The sequence below is a fragment of the Henckelia pumila genome, chromosome 4, assembly GCF_033568475.1.
Source record: "Henckelia pumila isolate YLH828 chromosome 4, ASM3356847v2, whole genome shotgun sequence".
NCBI classification, from domain to species: Eukaryota; Viridiplantae; Streptophyta; class Magnoliopsida; order Lamiales; family Gesneriaceae; genus Henckelia; species Henckelia pumila.
In genome coordinates this window covers 18,104,282-18,122,061 of record NC_133123.1, presented here as the reverse complement: position 1 = coordinate 18,122,061, position 17,780 = coordinate 18,104,282, and the positions used below count along the sequence as shown (strand labels likewise).

Here is a 17,780-nt window from a genome sequence, read left to right as displayed (position 1 = left end):
GACCACGTTTAACAATGTTAGGAAATTGAATTGGTATAGTGATTTTGATAACTTGATCTCTTATGATGTTAGTGTTGATAGTTCATTGTATGTTCTTACAGTTGCGATATAATGTTGAAATATTTTTTTTTATGTAATTAAATAATTATTTTTTAAAACATAACAAAATTGCATATAAATATAACAAATTAAAATACACATAATTAAAATTTAAAACTTGAAATAGAAAAACTCACAAAGTAAAAAAATACACGAACTAAAAAAAGACATGGGTAAAAAAAAGTACACCAAATTTAAAAATTTATAACAATTAAAATATAATGAAATACAAATGAAATAAATTACTGATTGAATTTTTTTTCGAAGAATTTGTTCTTGCATCTTTGTGTAATATTGACCTTGAATGTCAGTCAATCTTTGATCTTTAACATTTTTCTCTCCATCATCCTAATTTCAAACATCTTTTCCATATTGTAAGATGGAGAGGATTCATCATCAATATTCTTCAACTTCTTCGTAGCATTCGTCGAACCTCCTATCACTTTTTCGAATGACCATATCTTCCATTTTGGTTTATTCCTCAACACTAAAAAAAGTGTTCTCATCGTACCATGAATGATTATGATCTTACTCGTACATCATCTGAACTTGAGCATACTAAAAAAAAAGGTTTGGAATCTGTTAAATTTAAATGAAAAATTTTATGTATTCATACCATTCATATTACTCGTACATCATCTGAACTTGAGCATACTAAAAAAAAAAGGTTCGGAATCTGTTAAATTTAAATGAAAATTTTTATATATTCATACCCTTCATATCAAATAAAGATCCGTTTTGGTTAAGTAGTTCAAGTTCGCTTTTTTTTTTTTTTTAATCGCATGTTGTCTGGTGAGCATAGTTTCCATTCATTTGGCAACTCATCATTATCTTCATTCCAAACCAATCCCCATAAACTAGTGTTGCTTTGATCATTATCGAGTTTCGGATTGGTGAAAGCGTTGCACCATGCCGTTGCGTGACATTCATCTTCGACCTTTGTCCAACGTTTCCCTTTTGACGCCATCACCAACAACAATCATCTTCCATTTACTTCTAAATTTAGTAGACGTGATTTCAAAAATTGGAGTCGAGACTTCGAAGAGATTCTGGGAGAATTGACTTTGGTTGAATATAAAACTCAACATTTGCTCGTCGATAAATTGAGAGGTATTTGATGAAGAAGTATTGAGATCATTATTTTTTCATGAATTTATTTTTAAATGAAAGTTGAAAAATATTGAGTTTTTCAAATTCATGCGGAAGAAATTGTGAATTTTTTGAGGTGTATTGAGGCTAATTTATAGAAGAATGCCTGAATTTTGAAATATGATCATTTGAATTTTGTGAGCTTCACCGCGCGGAGACCACACATCCTCGCACGTGATCCTCGCCCCTTGGAAGGGCGAGGAAGACGCATTTCCTCGTGTGTCTTCCTCGCATGTTGGGCGTGCTCTCATTGCAACAAAAAGATCAAATTATATATATATATATATATATATATATATATATATATATATATATATATATATATATATATATATATATACACACACACATACTAGAAACAATGTACATACGTTGCACGTGAAAACACACGTTGGACTAATAGAATTTGGAAAAAAAAATAGATAACTGTACAAAATGTGATGACAATGATATTGTAACTTTTGACAATTCATGTTAAATATCATCTTGATTTTGTAATAAACATATTTGTTTATTTTTTAAAAAAATTTGGACTACTTGATTTTTCGTCATGTCTTTTTTTATCGTATCATTTTTTGTTATTTTTCTTATCTAGATCTCAATACAATTTTTTTTTGTCTTTTGTTATTTGTGTTATTTTTTCAATATAATTTTTTGGGTAATCAATCATACACTACTGTAACACTCCATATTCGATGACTATCCCCACTGTATCAACACGGGTCATTCCAACATGCTTATGTCCTCACTCACATACATCTTGAGAAACTTCTCAGAAGGTCACACATCCCATAGTTGCCTCAAGTGAACCATGCTTAACTTTAGAGTTCTCAAATGATGAACTCCCGAAAAAAAGACGTGCTTTGATGATATGAGTAGTACCTATCAAATATTTTAATACATCCTCAATTGTGCAGTCTCATACCTACACAGTCTCAGAATGCTCTAATTCGGATACAAAATCAGTTCATTCTTGTTCTCCTTTGCCTAGAAGCTTGTCTGGAGCCGCTCCGTAAAATCTCTTGGTATCAACAAATACTCTGCACCATCTTGTCAGCCGGGCATCACAAGTACAGTCTATGAACTTTGACATTTTGCAGTGATGCAACATAAGATGAGTGAACTTTTTACACCAATTGTGATACTTATATATTTGAGTTATATTCAACTTAACTCATTTAATATTTTTATTAGTCTACTTTATGTTGCATTTTTTACTCCACTAACTTTGTAGCTAGCCATTGTAGCTCATTCAAACATTAGTTTTTTTTTAATTTTTTACTAAATAAAGCCTCCCACTCTCGCCAATCTTCAATTTTCAGAATTCAAGATTAGTAATTTACAGGTAATAGACAATAATTTAGTTTTTATTTTCTGGTTTTTGTTTAATCAAGCAATTTTTTTTATCTCCTGTTTAATTCATGTTTTATATATTTTTTGAACTTTTATAATCATGATTATATGTGTTGCATGCATACAATATACATCTAAAATCAATATATTCCAAACAATATATAAGTGTCTAAATAAATGTATTGAATCATTATTTAAAAACTATTTAGAAAAATAAAATATACATCATAATAAAATATTTAAAGATTAAAATACTGACATAGAATTGTGATGAAAATATTAACAAAAAAAATGGTGTTATTTCAAAAGACTAAATATGATAATTCATTTTTTATTAATTAAATAGAATTTTTTTAATATATGTGCTTAATTAATTATAAAGGTTTCAATATAGTTTTGTTTTTACGTATGAGTTAGTGATTGAGTGCTTATAAACATGTTTTGATTTTTTTTTTCTACCTTATAGGTCTAATAATAGTGTCTTGTGAGTTAAATATCAAATGAAACAAATTATCACACTTGTGAGTCCAAATCTTATACCAGTCTTATCACATGTTGGCTTTTGGTTCTCATGCATCTTACTTAGAGACACAAAATACTGATTCCAAGCGTTGATTGTTTTAAACAACTTTTGATTCTCCTTGAGAGTAGCTTGGAACATTCTTCTCATCTTATCATTTTCCGTAGCCAACAGATTTGTTTTTACCTTAAGACTATCAAGTTTCTTTCGCTGCAAGCAGCTAGATTCATTATCTTCTAGGCTTAATTTTTTGCTTTTACTTCCTCAAATGACTTAGAGAGCTTCTGGTACTCTTTTGCCTTTTTGTAAAGTGCAGTGATTATTATTCATCTCGTGTGATTTCAGAAGAGTCTTCTAGTTCTGGTTATGAGTTGTCCATGAAGCACTGTACCTTTTCATCATCACTTTTTTCTGATAAGCTTGCTGAACTGGAAGGCTCTAAATCTGAATATGCCCATTTTCTTTTACCGTCTTCTGCAACTAGCACCTTCTAATCTCTTATTTTCTTGAAGAACCTCCGCTGATCATTCTAATCTCTTATTTTCTTGAAGAATCTCCGCTCATATTTTCCTCTTTTTTTCTCGGCCAATTGTCTCTTTTCATCATTTCTAGGTTTATTACAATCTGCAATTAAATGACTTTACTTGCCACAGTTGAAACATGAAGGACCATTGTCTGTGTGGTCCTTTTTGTGATAAGGCTTTGTAAATTTTGATTGATTTTTGCGCATAAAAATTTACCAAATTTCTTGACTAAAAGAAACATTGTCTCATTGCTAATTTGTTATGTGATCTTCTTATTTGGTGCCTCCTCGACCGGTGGACATGCAGCGGTCGTGGTCAATGCTTTGGTTGGGTTAGAGGTTGAAGGCTCCTCTTCTGTTCTTATCCCGAGTTCAAACTCATGTGCTTAAAGATCAGCGAAGAGGTCATGAAGTTTGATATTGCCCAGATCTTTGGATTCTCTCATAGCTACTGTTTTGACGTCTCATTCTCTAGGCAAAGCACACATTACCTTCAAAGAAATTTCACGGTTAGAGTATGATTTTCCCAGAGTAATAAATTCACAAACAATACTACTAAAACGTTCGTCAAATTCAACCATGGTTCCCCCTGGCTTCATTTTTGCGTTGTAAAATTTCTGGATGGCAACTGTGAGCTTGTTCTCTTTGGTTTGATCGTTTTCCTCGCACATTTGAGTGAGCTTTTCCTAGATCTCCTTTGCAATGGAGCAAGTTTTGATCTTACTGAACATGTTCTTGTCCAGTGTCTTATAGAGAATGTCTTTGGCAACGTTGTCCAGATTTGCTTTCTTCTTATCCTTAGTGTTCTATTCAGATCTGTGTTTGTCAACTATTTGAGGTTCACCACTGGATATTGCTATATCCGTGTTTGCTTTTAGAATCTTTATGAGTCCGTTGGTGACGACATACCACATGTCATCATCCGAGCTGCAAGATGTTCCTACATATAAATCTTCCAGTCATCATATTCTTCTTTAGAAAACATAGGTATATTTTTAAATGAAATCATGATTTCAGTATAAGTATCAGCAGTTGAGAAAACCCACTCTGATACCACTTGTTGGGGATCAGGTGTGTGTATAGGGGGAGGGGGTGAATACACACTTTTAGAATATTCTTGAAAATAAACAAAGGACTTAATGAATATTAATCCACTCAATCGATTTTCTCAATTTTTGAAGATATTTGAACAATTTAGAAGTGCGGAATAAGTTCAAACAACTTCAATGAAAAACATGGACTTAAACCACTGTAAGAGACTAAACAAATATAACAGTAAATATGACGATAAAGAGCACAAGATATATGAAAGTTCGAAGGCTGAATCCTTCTACGTCTCCCCTTCTTCAACATAGGAAGGAATCCACTAGAATTCTTTGGCTATTACAACGTCTTGTAACACACTCAGTACACAATCAGGACTTATACACCACCTAATTTGGAACTCGTAGATTTCATCAGAATAAGATTCACATCTCTTATCAAACTGATATCACTTTTAATTAAGTTTGAATTCGCAAATCCAAACTTTCCAAACCCTAGAGTGATCCTATAAGATCAGATAGCTTTCTGGGTAAGTGAGGATTGGTGTGAGCAATGTAGATATATAGTTTTCGAGTGCTCAAGGAGATTGCTTAAGTATGCGCGAGATCTTTCAATTTGTAGTGAGTAAGCTTCTTATTTTCTCTTCGGGCAATCTCCTATTTATAGCAACCTTTGTATGTAGAGTTTCAATGTCTTTATTGCGTCCATTAATGCGTATTTCCATTGACAGTTGTCTTTTGCATGGAAACTTCCAACATCATTAATGCAAAGGTACTATATCAGTTGTCCTTCATATGTTAAGTAGAGTCTTCAATAAATGCATGATTTGACTTTTTCTCAATTTAGGAGGTAACGGTTGCAGACAAGTTCTGAGCTCAGATTCCTCAGTAATCATTTAGAGTAATTTCAAACATTCCTTGTTGGTTGCTCATAAATGTTACAAGCGGCTCTATAAGAGTGTTTTTCCTTGTATTGGAAGTATTTCCTTAGGACCGTTAAGAAGTACTAGCTTGTATGTTTGAGCGGTCGAGTAAAGTTTATTAGAGTCAGTTGAATAGATCTTTGAGCTAGTGACAGATTGAGGGATATGACTTGTAGTTGATCGGAAAAGTAGCTTTTAGCCAAGCGCAAGCGGTCGACACCTGTTTTTTCAAAGTAAGCGGTCGACACCTGTTCTACAAATCAAGCAGTCGACACTTGTTTTACATAGAAAAGGCAGCAAGATCTACAACAATGATTTATTATTTTGTTATCATCAAAACTTAGTGCTCAACATAAATTATGTCTAATTACAGTCTAGTTCCATTGGCGAGTGACTTTTGAATTCCATCCTAGGTGTAGTGCCCAAAATGTTTGATGTTATCTAAAAGCATTAAAACCTATTATGCAAAATATGTGTTCAAGAATCCATACAGATTGATAAGAAACCATTAGTGGGTGAAAAAGAATAATGAACTATACAAGGAGTAAGAAGAAGAGTATTCATTTCTTTAAGATCTTGAATAATGAAATTTTACACTTGTGTATGCATTGATATGTATATCACTGGAATATATCAAGTTCAACTTATCTAAACTAATTAAGGGTGGGTTTTTGGTATACCGTACCAAAAATACCGGTATGAAAAATATTCATACCAGTACCGATACCGAAATTTTGAAATTTTGATATGGAAAAAATTCATACTGATACCGTACAGATACCGAAAAAAATTTGGTATACCAAAAAAATATTTAGTATCCCGATTTCAATTTACAAGATTAAGGGACTTAAACATGATTAATGAATTGACTAAGGGACTAAATTGCAAAATGTACTCGGACAGGATCGGGCAGTCCGATCTAAAGATCGGACCGTCCAATGCAGTGTCGAATTGAAGCTGACACGTGGAGGAGATCGGAGTGTCCGATCATGGGATCGGAGCGTCCGATTAGTTGTTGAGACATGTGTTGATAGGATTGCGACACGTGGCGGGTGCATGCAGATCGGACAGTCCATTGGTGGGATCGGAGCGTCCGATCTGTGTCTATAAATAGGGGAGGATCTTGCCATTTTCGAATCATTCCAAGCCTCTCCTCTCCCGTAATGGCTCTATTTTAAGGGCTTTGGGACTCTTTCTTTAAGAGTTGGAGTAGGTAGTAGTATTTTTATAGTTAGCAGACAGTGTCCATAGTAGTGACCAAGAAGCGGAGCTTTGCGCGAGGTGCCCAGGGATCGTAGCAAGGCTGTGCCCAAGCTCTGGGGAATTCGACATCAGCGGGCTAACAACGGATGAAGGTATAGCTCTGGCTCCTTATAAAAAATATGGAGTATGTTATAGTTTAATTAAGGCTTTTAGAGCATGATAGATGATGTTTGACATGTTAGATAATGTCTGGTTATTATGTATTGTAGTGCTGCATGGTAGGTTTAGAACATAGATGGGAGCTTCTAGGACCTGTCTTAAGAAAGGTACAATATTACTGTTCGAGATACCCTGACTGAGTATGCATGTGTTATGTGTTGCATGATTTATATGGCATGATTTTATCTGCATACATTATGACATGCTATTATGCTGCATGCATTATCATCTTGAGTTTGTATCCTTGTGATATCCTGTAATAGGTTTTTTACTCTATCCTGTCAGTGGATGGTTGGACATATAAACTCGTGTCAGGTCACCAATATTGGTTTGACACGTAGACTTATGTCAGGACACCATAAGTTGGGTATATAGGTCACCTCCTGAAGCGACGGCACGTCGTGCTATATATCTAGGGCCCAAGTCTGTTCTCGATCATATATTCTTGACCTCGAGTCATATTACCCGTACACTTGCATACATGCACATGTAATATTATATATTTATACTCTCGTACTGAGCGTTTTATGTTCACGTCCTCGTACTGTTGTTTTTGAACACCCCATTCGACGGGGCAGTTGCAGGTAATTTTCCTAGGGATTTGGAGATTGGGTGGTGACCAAGGCATGATTGTGGGGTCAACCACTAGGTTTTATCTTGCTGGTATTAGTTATTTTAGTTTTTGTAGTTTATTTCTGATTATTGTTTATTAAGTTAAATGCACGTGTAAGCTCTTGATTAGTAAGTGATCACAACGCGGGTCACTACAAAATGCCTGTATATCGAAAAAAATTTGGTATGGTATCTCAATATTCGGTATTTTGGTACGATATACCAGCCCTAAAACTAATCATCTATCATTCTAATTGTTAACTACTACAAACTAATTATCTTTTAATTGGGAGTAACTACTGGGACTTTTATAAATTCTACAATATCTAACAATGCATAGCTTAAAAGTAGGCACACAAACACAGAGGAACACAAAGGAAACATAATCGCAAGGTAAATTATGTTTATACTAGAACTTTTAGAAATTCTACAATATCTAACAATACATAGCTTAAAAGTGGACACGCAAACACAGAGGAACACAAAGGAAACTAGAGTCGCAAAGCAAATTATGTTCACAAACATGTATATGAAAAAACCTAGAGAAGGAAAATCCAAGCAAAGATCTTTTTCTCAATTCAAGAAGCAATTTCACCATACAAACGATACAGATCATTGTGAAGGATCAATAGAAATTTCAAATCTAATTACAGTAAAAAAGAAAAGAAAAGAAAAGGTTATAATGTCCCAACCAAATTCTAATACCACATGAACATCCATTATAACCAAATCCAGCTACCTAGTATCCAAGCAGGAGGCAAATCTCATAACAAGAAGAACTAATCATAATTAAATTCAAGAACTGGTAAATTATTACAGAAATATAATATTTATTACCTCCTTTGCCGAGGAAGACAAAAACCTTGGATGCAATCACTCGAATCCCTTGATCCAAACTCTTTCCCACAAAAAAAACCAATTACACAGTTGAATCAATAACAAAATCAAATCAAAGAACAAAGAAACTGCCATTTTTGCCACATGAGCAAGATTGCCTTTGCAGGAAAATCTTTGCCTTATAATCCCCAACATACTCTCGTCTCTTCGCAAGAACCCCTAAGTCACACCAAATTAAACAACAAACATCAAACAAAAAGTCAATAAATTTGTATCCGCACGAGCAAGTCATATTTCCTTTTCTATATCAAAACCTGACCGTGATACATCAAATTAGCAGCATGACGTTCGAAAATACCTTAAATCCGCCAATTAACACTTACTGAAATCTAGAGAGAGAGAGAGAGAGATATTACTTGGTTGGTGGCCTCAAGTTGGATAAATTCTTCTCTATTTCAGCATTTTTTATGAAGCATGAGACTAGAGATCTCGGTGGAGATTTATTGAGTAGAGAGCAAAGAGAGAGGCGTTAAGGGTAAGAGAAATTTTTATGAAGCGGTAAAGTGAAATAAAAACCGCGAAAATGAAAAATAAAATAAAGAGAAATAATGAACGCTTCAAACTTTAGAAGCGGGTTTTACCCGCATCAAAATGTTGGAGCGGTTAGACAACTGATGATGATAGTCTTATTTGAAGCGGTGTTTAAATCCAATGTAAAGAGAATGTACATGATCGGTTTTTTCTACACCGGTTGTAATTGTTATAATTTTAAAATCGGTTTATCAACCGTTGATGAAATACCGATTCTAAATACCTAATTTTTTTTTGTAGTGTGTATTTGTAGTGCAATATTTTATATTTCATATATGTTTGACTTATTTCATTTATAAGATTGAAATTTTATATATCATGATATAAGATTTATGTGACGCCCGGGGCTGAGGAGGCGGGGAGTGATCGCCGGTGCCAAGAGGTTGCACGGACAATGAGCGGCTCCTGGTAGGCTTCTAGGCGGAGGGAGACATGAATGAACCGATCTCGTGCCGGAATGAGAGGGAATTCTGAGACTGTGTAGGTATGGGACTACATAGTTGAGGAGGGTTTAAAAGATTTCATATGTACTACTCATATCAAGAAGGTGCATCTTCTTTTCGGAAGCTCATCACATAAGAACTCCAAAGTTAAGCGTGCTTAACTTGGGAAAATTATAGGATGGGTGACCCCTGGGAAGTTTCTCAGGATGCGTGTGAGTGAAGACAAAAGCACGCTGAAAAGACCCGTCTTGATACAGTGGGTCGTTACAAATGGTATCAGAGCTGAAAAGACCCGTCTTCATACAGTGGGTCGTTACAAATGGTATCAGAACCGACCTCTCTTAGTACGGTATGGTTCGGGGACGAACCAAGCGGAAGCTGGTGGGCATGTGACGCCCGGGGCTGAGGAGGCGGGGAGTGATCGCCGGTGCCAAGAGGTTGCACGGATAATGAGCGGCTCCTGGTAGGCTTTTAGGCGGAGGGAGACATGAATGAACCGATCTCGTGCCGGAATGAGAGGGGATTCTGAGACTGTGTAGGTATGGGACTACATAGTTGAGGAGAGTTTAAAAGATTTCATATGTACTACTCATATCAAGAAGGTGCATCTTCTTTTCGGAAGCTCATCACATAAGAACTCCAAAGTTAAGCGTACTTGACTTGGGGAAATTATAGGATGGGTGACCCCCTGGAAAGTTTCTCAGGGTGCGTGTGAGTGAGGACAAAAGCATGCTGAAAAGACCCGTCTTGATACAGTGGGTCGTTACAATTTATTATGCATCTTAACTGTTGGACATAACGCTTGTTGTTTTACCAAAAAATATAGGTGGTGGTAACGGTGCAACTCAAATCTTTTAAACCGTACAGTAGCTGAAGTACCACGTTTCAATTGATCTACCCAACATGTACAATTATTGTACCCAAAAATTTCTCTCTCAATAATTGCACTTCTTGCAATGAATGAGAATTGAACATCTAACCTGGCTCTGACCATACCATTTGTTGGACCAAACGATTACTGTTTGACCAAAATCTACAGCTGGTGGTAATCGCGCAACTTAAATCTTTTAAACTACACAGCAGCTCAAACGCCACGTTTCGATTGTTCTACCCATCAAAAACAAATATTTCACCCAACATATAACATTGATGAATTCACTAAAAAAATTATTAATTTATATTGTAGCTTCCTCAACCACATAATCCTAGTTTTTCCCCTTGACTTTGTGAATAAATGTATAAATTTTCAAGTTATCGAACACACGGATATTCAAATCACAATTTGGATGGATAAATTTTTTTTTTTTTTTTTTTTTTTTTTTTTTATCTCGGTTGGATCTAGTATCATTCGTTAATCGCAAAGAAAAGGGTGTAATTGGGAAAAAAAATTTTTAAATGCATTCATAAATTTTTTCCTTTACAAATTTTACATTATTAAATATTTTTTATTTAAAATAATTTTTTTACAAAATTTATTAAAAAATCAAGTTAAAATTTTGTTTAGAAAAATTGTGTATTTAACGTTGTTTTCAGGTTTAATACGGTCAATCAAATAATTGACCGTTTTTTTTACGCTTTTGTCAAAAGAAAAGCTGTTTCATCACGCATCGCTCTTAATCACTGTTTTTTTTTGTGCTTTCTAAAATACTTCTTAAAAGTAATATGTTGACGATCGACCATATTTTTAGAAAATAAAAGTTGCAATTCAGATGTCAATCTTGACACTCAATTTCCGATGACTACAAAAACAAGAATATCAACAACCAACATTATATTAATTTATGGACAAAGTAGTAATATCACAATTTAAAAATCAAGGCGATATTCTCTCCTATGCATGAGAAATTTGTGATTGAATCGATATTATTGGATAATATTATACATAGATATTTAATATTTTTTTGAGATAAGAAATCATCCATTAAAACTCTTGAAATAAGTCACATGCAAGATATACCGTTAGAAATCCAAGAAGGCTAAACATAATTAAGCCACTGGATACTTGTTTTAGCATTGATTGAAAATTTCACGAGCTAGCATATGTGCAGATTCGTTCGTCGTTCTTCGAATATGACGTAACTATAAGAAATTTGAAGAGCTTTTTATATATAAAAAGCTAAACAAATGTCGTATGTTGCATTCCTCATATCACCAATATCTACCTATCATGCTTTGATATATTTAAACATCTGGCATTACTATTAGCTTAATCAATCAATGTATCCCCTACATTTAACTGTTTCAATTCAATCGCTAAACGTAAGAAGCTCAAAAATCAGTTGCAAAGTGTAATGTATGTCTCTAACAAAGTACCATGCATTTAATTACCTCATTATACAAACATTATACATAGACCACCCTGCACGATTTCTTAACACAAAAATGGCTAGGATTTTTTTGTAAGGCGTTGTGGTTGTCTACCGTGCATGCCATGATTATTTGCAGAGCAGAGGATATGCTTACCGGTTCTGTTGTTTAATACAACGACTTCATGGTTATTGAAATTCGTAACAAAATAAATTGTATGCGTTATTTGTGCTCTCTCAAGTATTATTATAATTAAAACCTTATTAATGAATATTGAATTTTCTCTATGGCATTATTTTTTTAAAACATTTGTAATTCATTTGTGTTCTTTTCTTCTCCATGTCAAATCTAATATCAACGTCTCCGATAAACAATACTTTTATTATGTTGTTTTGTCATACTCCTTTTCGTTCATATCATTTTTTTTTAAAAAAAATACTAAAACAGAAATATTCACCTGATGTTGTGCTCTTTTTTTTTTGTTCATGTATTTATTATAGTTTTGTGACCTTTTGTATTACCTTTGTATTCTTATTATTTATATTCTTGTGACCTTTAGTATTATATTTGTATCCTGATTATAATTGCTTTATCATTCTTCTTTTGGCATGGTTTTTTTTTATTGTTTTATAAACTCTAATATATATATATATATATATATATATATAATTTACTTAGCTCAATCAAATTAATTAATTAACTTCATAATATAAACATCACTATGAGATAAACATTGTTTTATGAATTATGATCGCTGCAAGGTTTTTCTGATTATTTTAATTTAGTAAAAAAAAATAGTGGACTATAAATGCTAATGAAATGTCATCTCTTTATTTTGGAAAGAATTTGAAAAATGCAATGAAAATTTTAATAAAGTTATTAGTAATATTTATTTATACTTGAAAAAGTACCCGTACAGGTACTTGGAACACCCACACCAATTTCAAAACCCTAATTTTGTCTTTCTTCCCCATTTTTTTTTTGTTGTCCATATTTTACCAATAAGTTTACAAAGTAATGGTCTTTTGATTTCGTATCCTCCTCTAGCATGGACATGGTTCTGTTTCATCGTTAAAGAAATAGTGGATTTTGAGCTGTGTCGTAGGTGATTTTGATTAATTGTCTCAGATTCTACTTTGATTGCGGGTATTTGTTTTGAACTATTGAAGCTTTGTTCTTTATTCTCTGTAAGTGCGTTTTTTTAATGTGAATTTACTTGGAAGTTATTAGGCTTTGAAGTGTTGTATAAGATCTTTATACTTGCAATTGTTAATTGGATTGATCAAAGATCAGGAATGGAGATGGTTCTGTGCTCTTTTCATCTCTCTGTATCAGCAAAAGGTTCTTGTTTCTTTTTTTGAATCAGCTTCAAGTTGTGTTTGCGTGTTAACTGGCAGGATGATTAAAATGTGCTAAAGGAACTGCTTAGTTTAAACCATGGGGACTAGTGGGGCGGATAAATCGGATAAAGAAGGAAAGGAGCCAGAAACTACTTCTTCGCAGGTATATTGTGGGAGGACTTTTGCTTTGATTTTGTTGGCTATTCTGTTGTTACTATATTTTTTATTTTGTGTGAATTACAGGAACAGGCTTCTGCTGATTCTGGCGTAGTTGTGGCTGATTCGATTGGTCGAGAAGCAGCTCTCCGTCTTAAAACCTTAGCGGAGCAAAAATATGCCACAAACAACATCCAATCTGCATTAAAATACGCCAAGCGCGCCCATAAGCTCGAACCATCTCTTGAAGGGCTTTCAGAAATGATCACTGCCTTCAAAATCATTTGTACTGCTGCCACGCCAATTTTTCCAGCCACAACAGAAAGTACTTCCGGTCTTCCTCCAGATTACTACAGGATTCTTCAGTTAGAGCGCTTCTCGCACATCAATGCTATCAAGAAACAGTACAAGAAGCTGGCTTTGACCCTACATCCGGACAAAAATCCACTACCTGCGTCTGAGGAGGCGTTTAAGTTTGTGGGTGAGGCGGTGAGGGTCTTATCAGATAAGATTAGGAGAAAGGAGTACGACATGAGGCTTAGGATTGTGATGCAGTCACAAACAGAGGGAGTGGCAGGAGTAGGAGCAGAGACATTTTGGACGGCGTGCTCGACGTGCAGGCTATTGCATAAATTTGAGAGGAAATATTTGGGGCATAGTTTGATGTGCCCTAGGTGTAAGAAATGTTTTAAGGCTGTGGAGGTGAAAGAGAACACTGTAATTGGAGAAAACATTGAAGACCTGGAGGTTAACGAGGGGGTTGGAGCTGGGCCTACAAGGATAAGTGCTAGGATTCAGGAGAGAGTTTTGAAGGGTGAAAAAGTAGGGGTTTTGGAGAAGTTTAATTTGGGGCTGAAGCGGAAAATCAATAGTGCGGGGAAGCCTTTGGAGAGGTCGGGGGAGAAATTGGCGAGATATGAGGATGAAGATGGTGGGGTGGTGAAGGGTTTGAGATCGAAGAGAGTTGAAGATGTTGGAAATTCGGGTGGAAGTGGCGAAAGAGCAGGGTTGAATAGAGTGGGAAAGTCTGCCAGTGGATACGGGAGGAGTAACAGCGACTGCGCACGTGGAAGGTCTAAGAGAGCAGAGGTTCGAGAAGAAGAAAATATGACGTTGGCGCAATTGCAGATGTTGGTAAAGCAAAAGAAGGCAGACGTGGATAAGTTGGGAATGAAAAAAAAGGATGATAATGAGAAGTTGCAGCATAAGGAGGAGGGAGACAGGGAGAAAATGAAAAACACTAAAGGCAATAGCAAGAAGTTGAAGTCAAAAGAAAAGGAGGAGACCAAGGAAAAGAAAATGTTTAGTTTGAATATAAATACTGATAGCAATAGTGCTTCAAAGGATGGGAAATTGGAAGTGATGAAGAAAAGAGCTTCTGAATATCACTCAGATACGGAGATTGAGGTGCTTAGAGCATCAAAAAAAGGTGATTTGGTGATAATGCCTGTGGAAGATTCAGAATTTCATGATTTTGACAATGCTCGAAGGGCGAGGAGTTTCAAGAAAGGACAAGTATGGGCAGCATATGATGATGACGATGGAATGCCAAGGCACTATGCACTAATTAATGATGTCACTGTGAATCCATTTGAGGTATCATTGAGTTGGCTAGAATTTGAATGCAAGGGAGACGGGGAACTAATGCTTAGGCAGAAAATGGGATGTCCCATATCATGTGGGAGATTTAAGATTTCTCGGAAAGTTATGGTTAAATATCGAAATTTGTTCTCTCACGTCGTGGATAACGAAAGAGCAGCAAGAGACCTTTATCGAATTTACCCCAAGAAAGGTTCGATTTGGGCGCTCTACCAAACAAATGATTCAGATACTGAAAGAAATAACCCAGGGGTCAAAGATAAACGATGCTACGATATAATTGTCTCCTTGAGCAGTTACAGCGATGTTCATGGCTTGAGCATAGGTTTTCTGGAGAAAGTCGATGGGTTCAGGGCAGTTTTCAAGAGACGAGAAGTTGGGGCTCGTGCTGTCCAATGGCTTAGAGAAGACGATATTCAGCGTTTTTCACATCAGATTCCTGCAAAGAAGCTATCTGGGGACGAAGCCACGAACCTTCCCCAGGATTGCTGGGAATTGGATCCTGCTTCACTTAGTCCTCAGGTGTCTACGGGGTCATAGTAGTGAACATCTAGCTGCTCAATCTGTCTTACTATCCATCTGTTTCTTGTGAACTATGGCTTCCGAGGTGGTCTTAATTCACACAGTGCTAGGCAGGATGAGTACCCTTACGTGGCTCAAATAAATTTCGTATGGTTGCATTTGGATTGATTTGAAGTTATGATTGCAAATCCAATTGCTTGGTCAGGCAAATCTACGTGACCACTAATTTCAAATCTCCAGTTAGTTATTTTTTGAGTCGTCGTGGTGGCTTTCAGATCCATCTCGGCATTTCAAATACTCTATCAAATACAAATATTTAAATCCTAACCCAGCTTATAATAACGGGAAAGTCTATGCTACGGATTGCCACGCTATCGGGTAGCATAGACTTTCCCGCTTATAACATAATGTAACGCCGACAATGATTGGGTCATATACTTCATCGTATCAAATTATTAAGTCGAGAGATGAGAGATATTAATGTTGAGAGAGCTTCTTTCTAGCGAATATTTCTCAGCTTTTTCTTAATAAAATTTTGAAATTTATGAAAGAAAAGCTAAAAAGTGATTACTATAAGCTTTCTCAAACACACTCGTAGTAATACAGAGGGGACAAAATTGCCTCATGCATGGACTTTGAAGTTTTTTTTTTTTTTTTTGAGATAATAAATTATGTAAATATAATGATAGTAAATTTAATGATATGAATAAAATATATATGTAACTTCAAACTATTGTAGGACTCAGTCATGTATTAACTAAAACAAGAATGTAACACGATTAATATTTTTTTATTTCTAGGATAGATTTGCCAGTGTAGATTAATCTATAGTTATACTAGTAATTCAGGAACAAGAAAATTTACATGCATAAATAATTTATGTTGTATTCAAATATTAATCAATTTTAAATTATTTCTAAATTGAAAATAAATAAGAAAGATGGTCCGTGGATTTTAAACGATGCTAAACAAATAGCTCATCATAATGTACAAAACATGATATGTTAGGATCGATTAGGTGTTTAAAAATTGATTAATAAACACCTTACAAAATTTCACTATTTCTAAAAAACTCAAGTGGCTTCAGCCAAGTTTGCAACTAATTAAAGCCTAATTCTCAATTTCTCAATCAGCTGCGTGTAACATATAAATATACTAATTTTTAATTAGTTTTAAGTTTATAATTTTTAATTATTAGTCCTTCCTTGTCATTTCATACATTAAGGGTCTGTTTGCTTTCAGTAGATTTTTTTTAAAATAAGTTCTTTTTTAAGTTGACTTTTAAAAGCACTTTTAAAAGTAAAGCTGAAATAATTTTGTGTTTGAATAAATATATTGAAAATACTTTTTTAAAGTTGAGTTTTAAAAAAAACATTTGAAAATTTATAAATATGAGCTTTTTAAAAAGCACTTTTTTGGCTTAAATAAGTGCTTTTAAAAGCACTTAAAATTTATCCAAACACATTTAAGTTAATAAAAGCATTTTTTTTAAAAAAAATATTTTTTCTTAATTGTCTACTGAAACTAAACGGGCTCTAAGTTTCTACAGCAATCTAAAATTTATTATAATATAAAATTCCTGCATTTAATAGTTAAAAAACTACATTAGTACCAAAAATTATATATGATTTTGGCGCAAAGTGTGAGGGGTTGGTAGGTATAGTTAGATGTTATATGTAAGGACAATGTCTTGATATATATGTAATGGTTGACATTTATCAATATATGTGGAGTCCGCTATTTTTAATTGGACCCCGCATGTAATGATGAATGATCATCCTTGGATCTATCGGATAATTGCCGATGACGTGTAGCTCATCTGGCACCAAGGTCCTAAGTGTGGGACGAGGTCTCGGGTTCGAAACCCAATTGTAACAAAAATCTCATCCTCCAACTCAAAAAAAAAAAGATCTATCGGATAATTTCATCCTACCTTTACTGGCACTGCCCCAATGATGCATTTAAGAGTGAAGATGTATCAATATTTGTGGGGTCCGCTGAAAAAATAATAGACCCCACATGTATTGATAAATCTCAATCCTTGAATTTGGGTTGAGGCAGTGCTTTTAAAGGTAAGATCTCATTTACCAAATCTATCATGAGGATAGTACTCTTATAGGTAGCATAAAATATTCCGTATAGTGGTATGACACCTCTCACTCTTTTACTCTTTGATGATTATTTTAATTAAGATAATGTCATTTTTCTTTTTTCCTTTCTTTTGGTCGATTATTATTTATGAAAACCGCATTTTTGTTTTTTTAGCATTTCTTTTTTTTTTTTTCCGCTTAAACACAGATGTTACAAACAACCATGCACCCAAGTATTAATATTTATGATG

General features: G+C 34.5%; 1 protein-coding gene and 1 long non-coding RNA gene across 4 annotated transcripts; one reads left to right on the top strand and one right to left on the bottom strand.

The window, feature by feature from the left end:
- Positions 1–8,174: 8,174 nt before the first annotated feature.
- On the bottom strand, positions 8,175–9,116 carry LOC140865469 (uncharacterized). The gene is made up of 2 exons (XR_012144597.1): positions 8,898–9,116; positions 8,175–8,700 (listed from the first exon to the last, which is right to left on the bottom strand). It is a non-coding gene; the product is annotated as an uncharacterized lncRNA (long non-coding RNA).
- A 3,643-nt stretch (positions 9,117–12,759) lies between these two features.
- On the top strand, positions 12,760–15,669 carry LOC140864742 (uncharacterized). 3 transcript variants are annotated; one of them, XM_073269084.1, is made up of 3 exons: positions 12,760–12,927; positions 13,220–13,325; positions 13,406–15,669. In XM_073269084.1, exons 2-3 carry the CDS (start codon positions 13,260–13,262, stop codon positions 15,455–15,457), a joined length of 2,118 nt encoding a protein of 705 aa, XP_073125185.1. In that variant the 5' UTR covers positions 12,760–12,927; positions 13,220–13,259; the 3' UTR covers positions 15,458–15,669. The 3 variants fall into 3 exon arrangements, with proteins under 3 accessions (XP_073125185.1, XP_073125184.1, XP_073125183.1); XM_073269083.1 differs by having other exon boundaries at positions 12,760–13,009; XM_073269082.1 differs by having other exon boundaries at positions 12,760–12,968; positions 13,406–15,668.
- The last annotated feature ends 2,111 nt before the right edge of the window (positions 15,670–17,780 follow it).

Excerpts from the sequence above, each read along its gene's own strand:
- LOC140864742 (XM_073269084.1), top strand. The coding sequence starts at position 13,260 with ATGGGGACTAGTGGGGCGGATAAATCGGATAAAGAAGGAAAGGAGCCA. Across the intron at positions 13,326-13,405 it reads CAGAAACTACTTCTTCGCAG|GAACAGGCTTCTGCTGATTC; the intron begins GTATATTGTGGG and ends TGTGAATTACAG.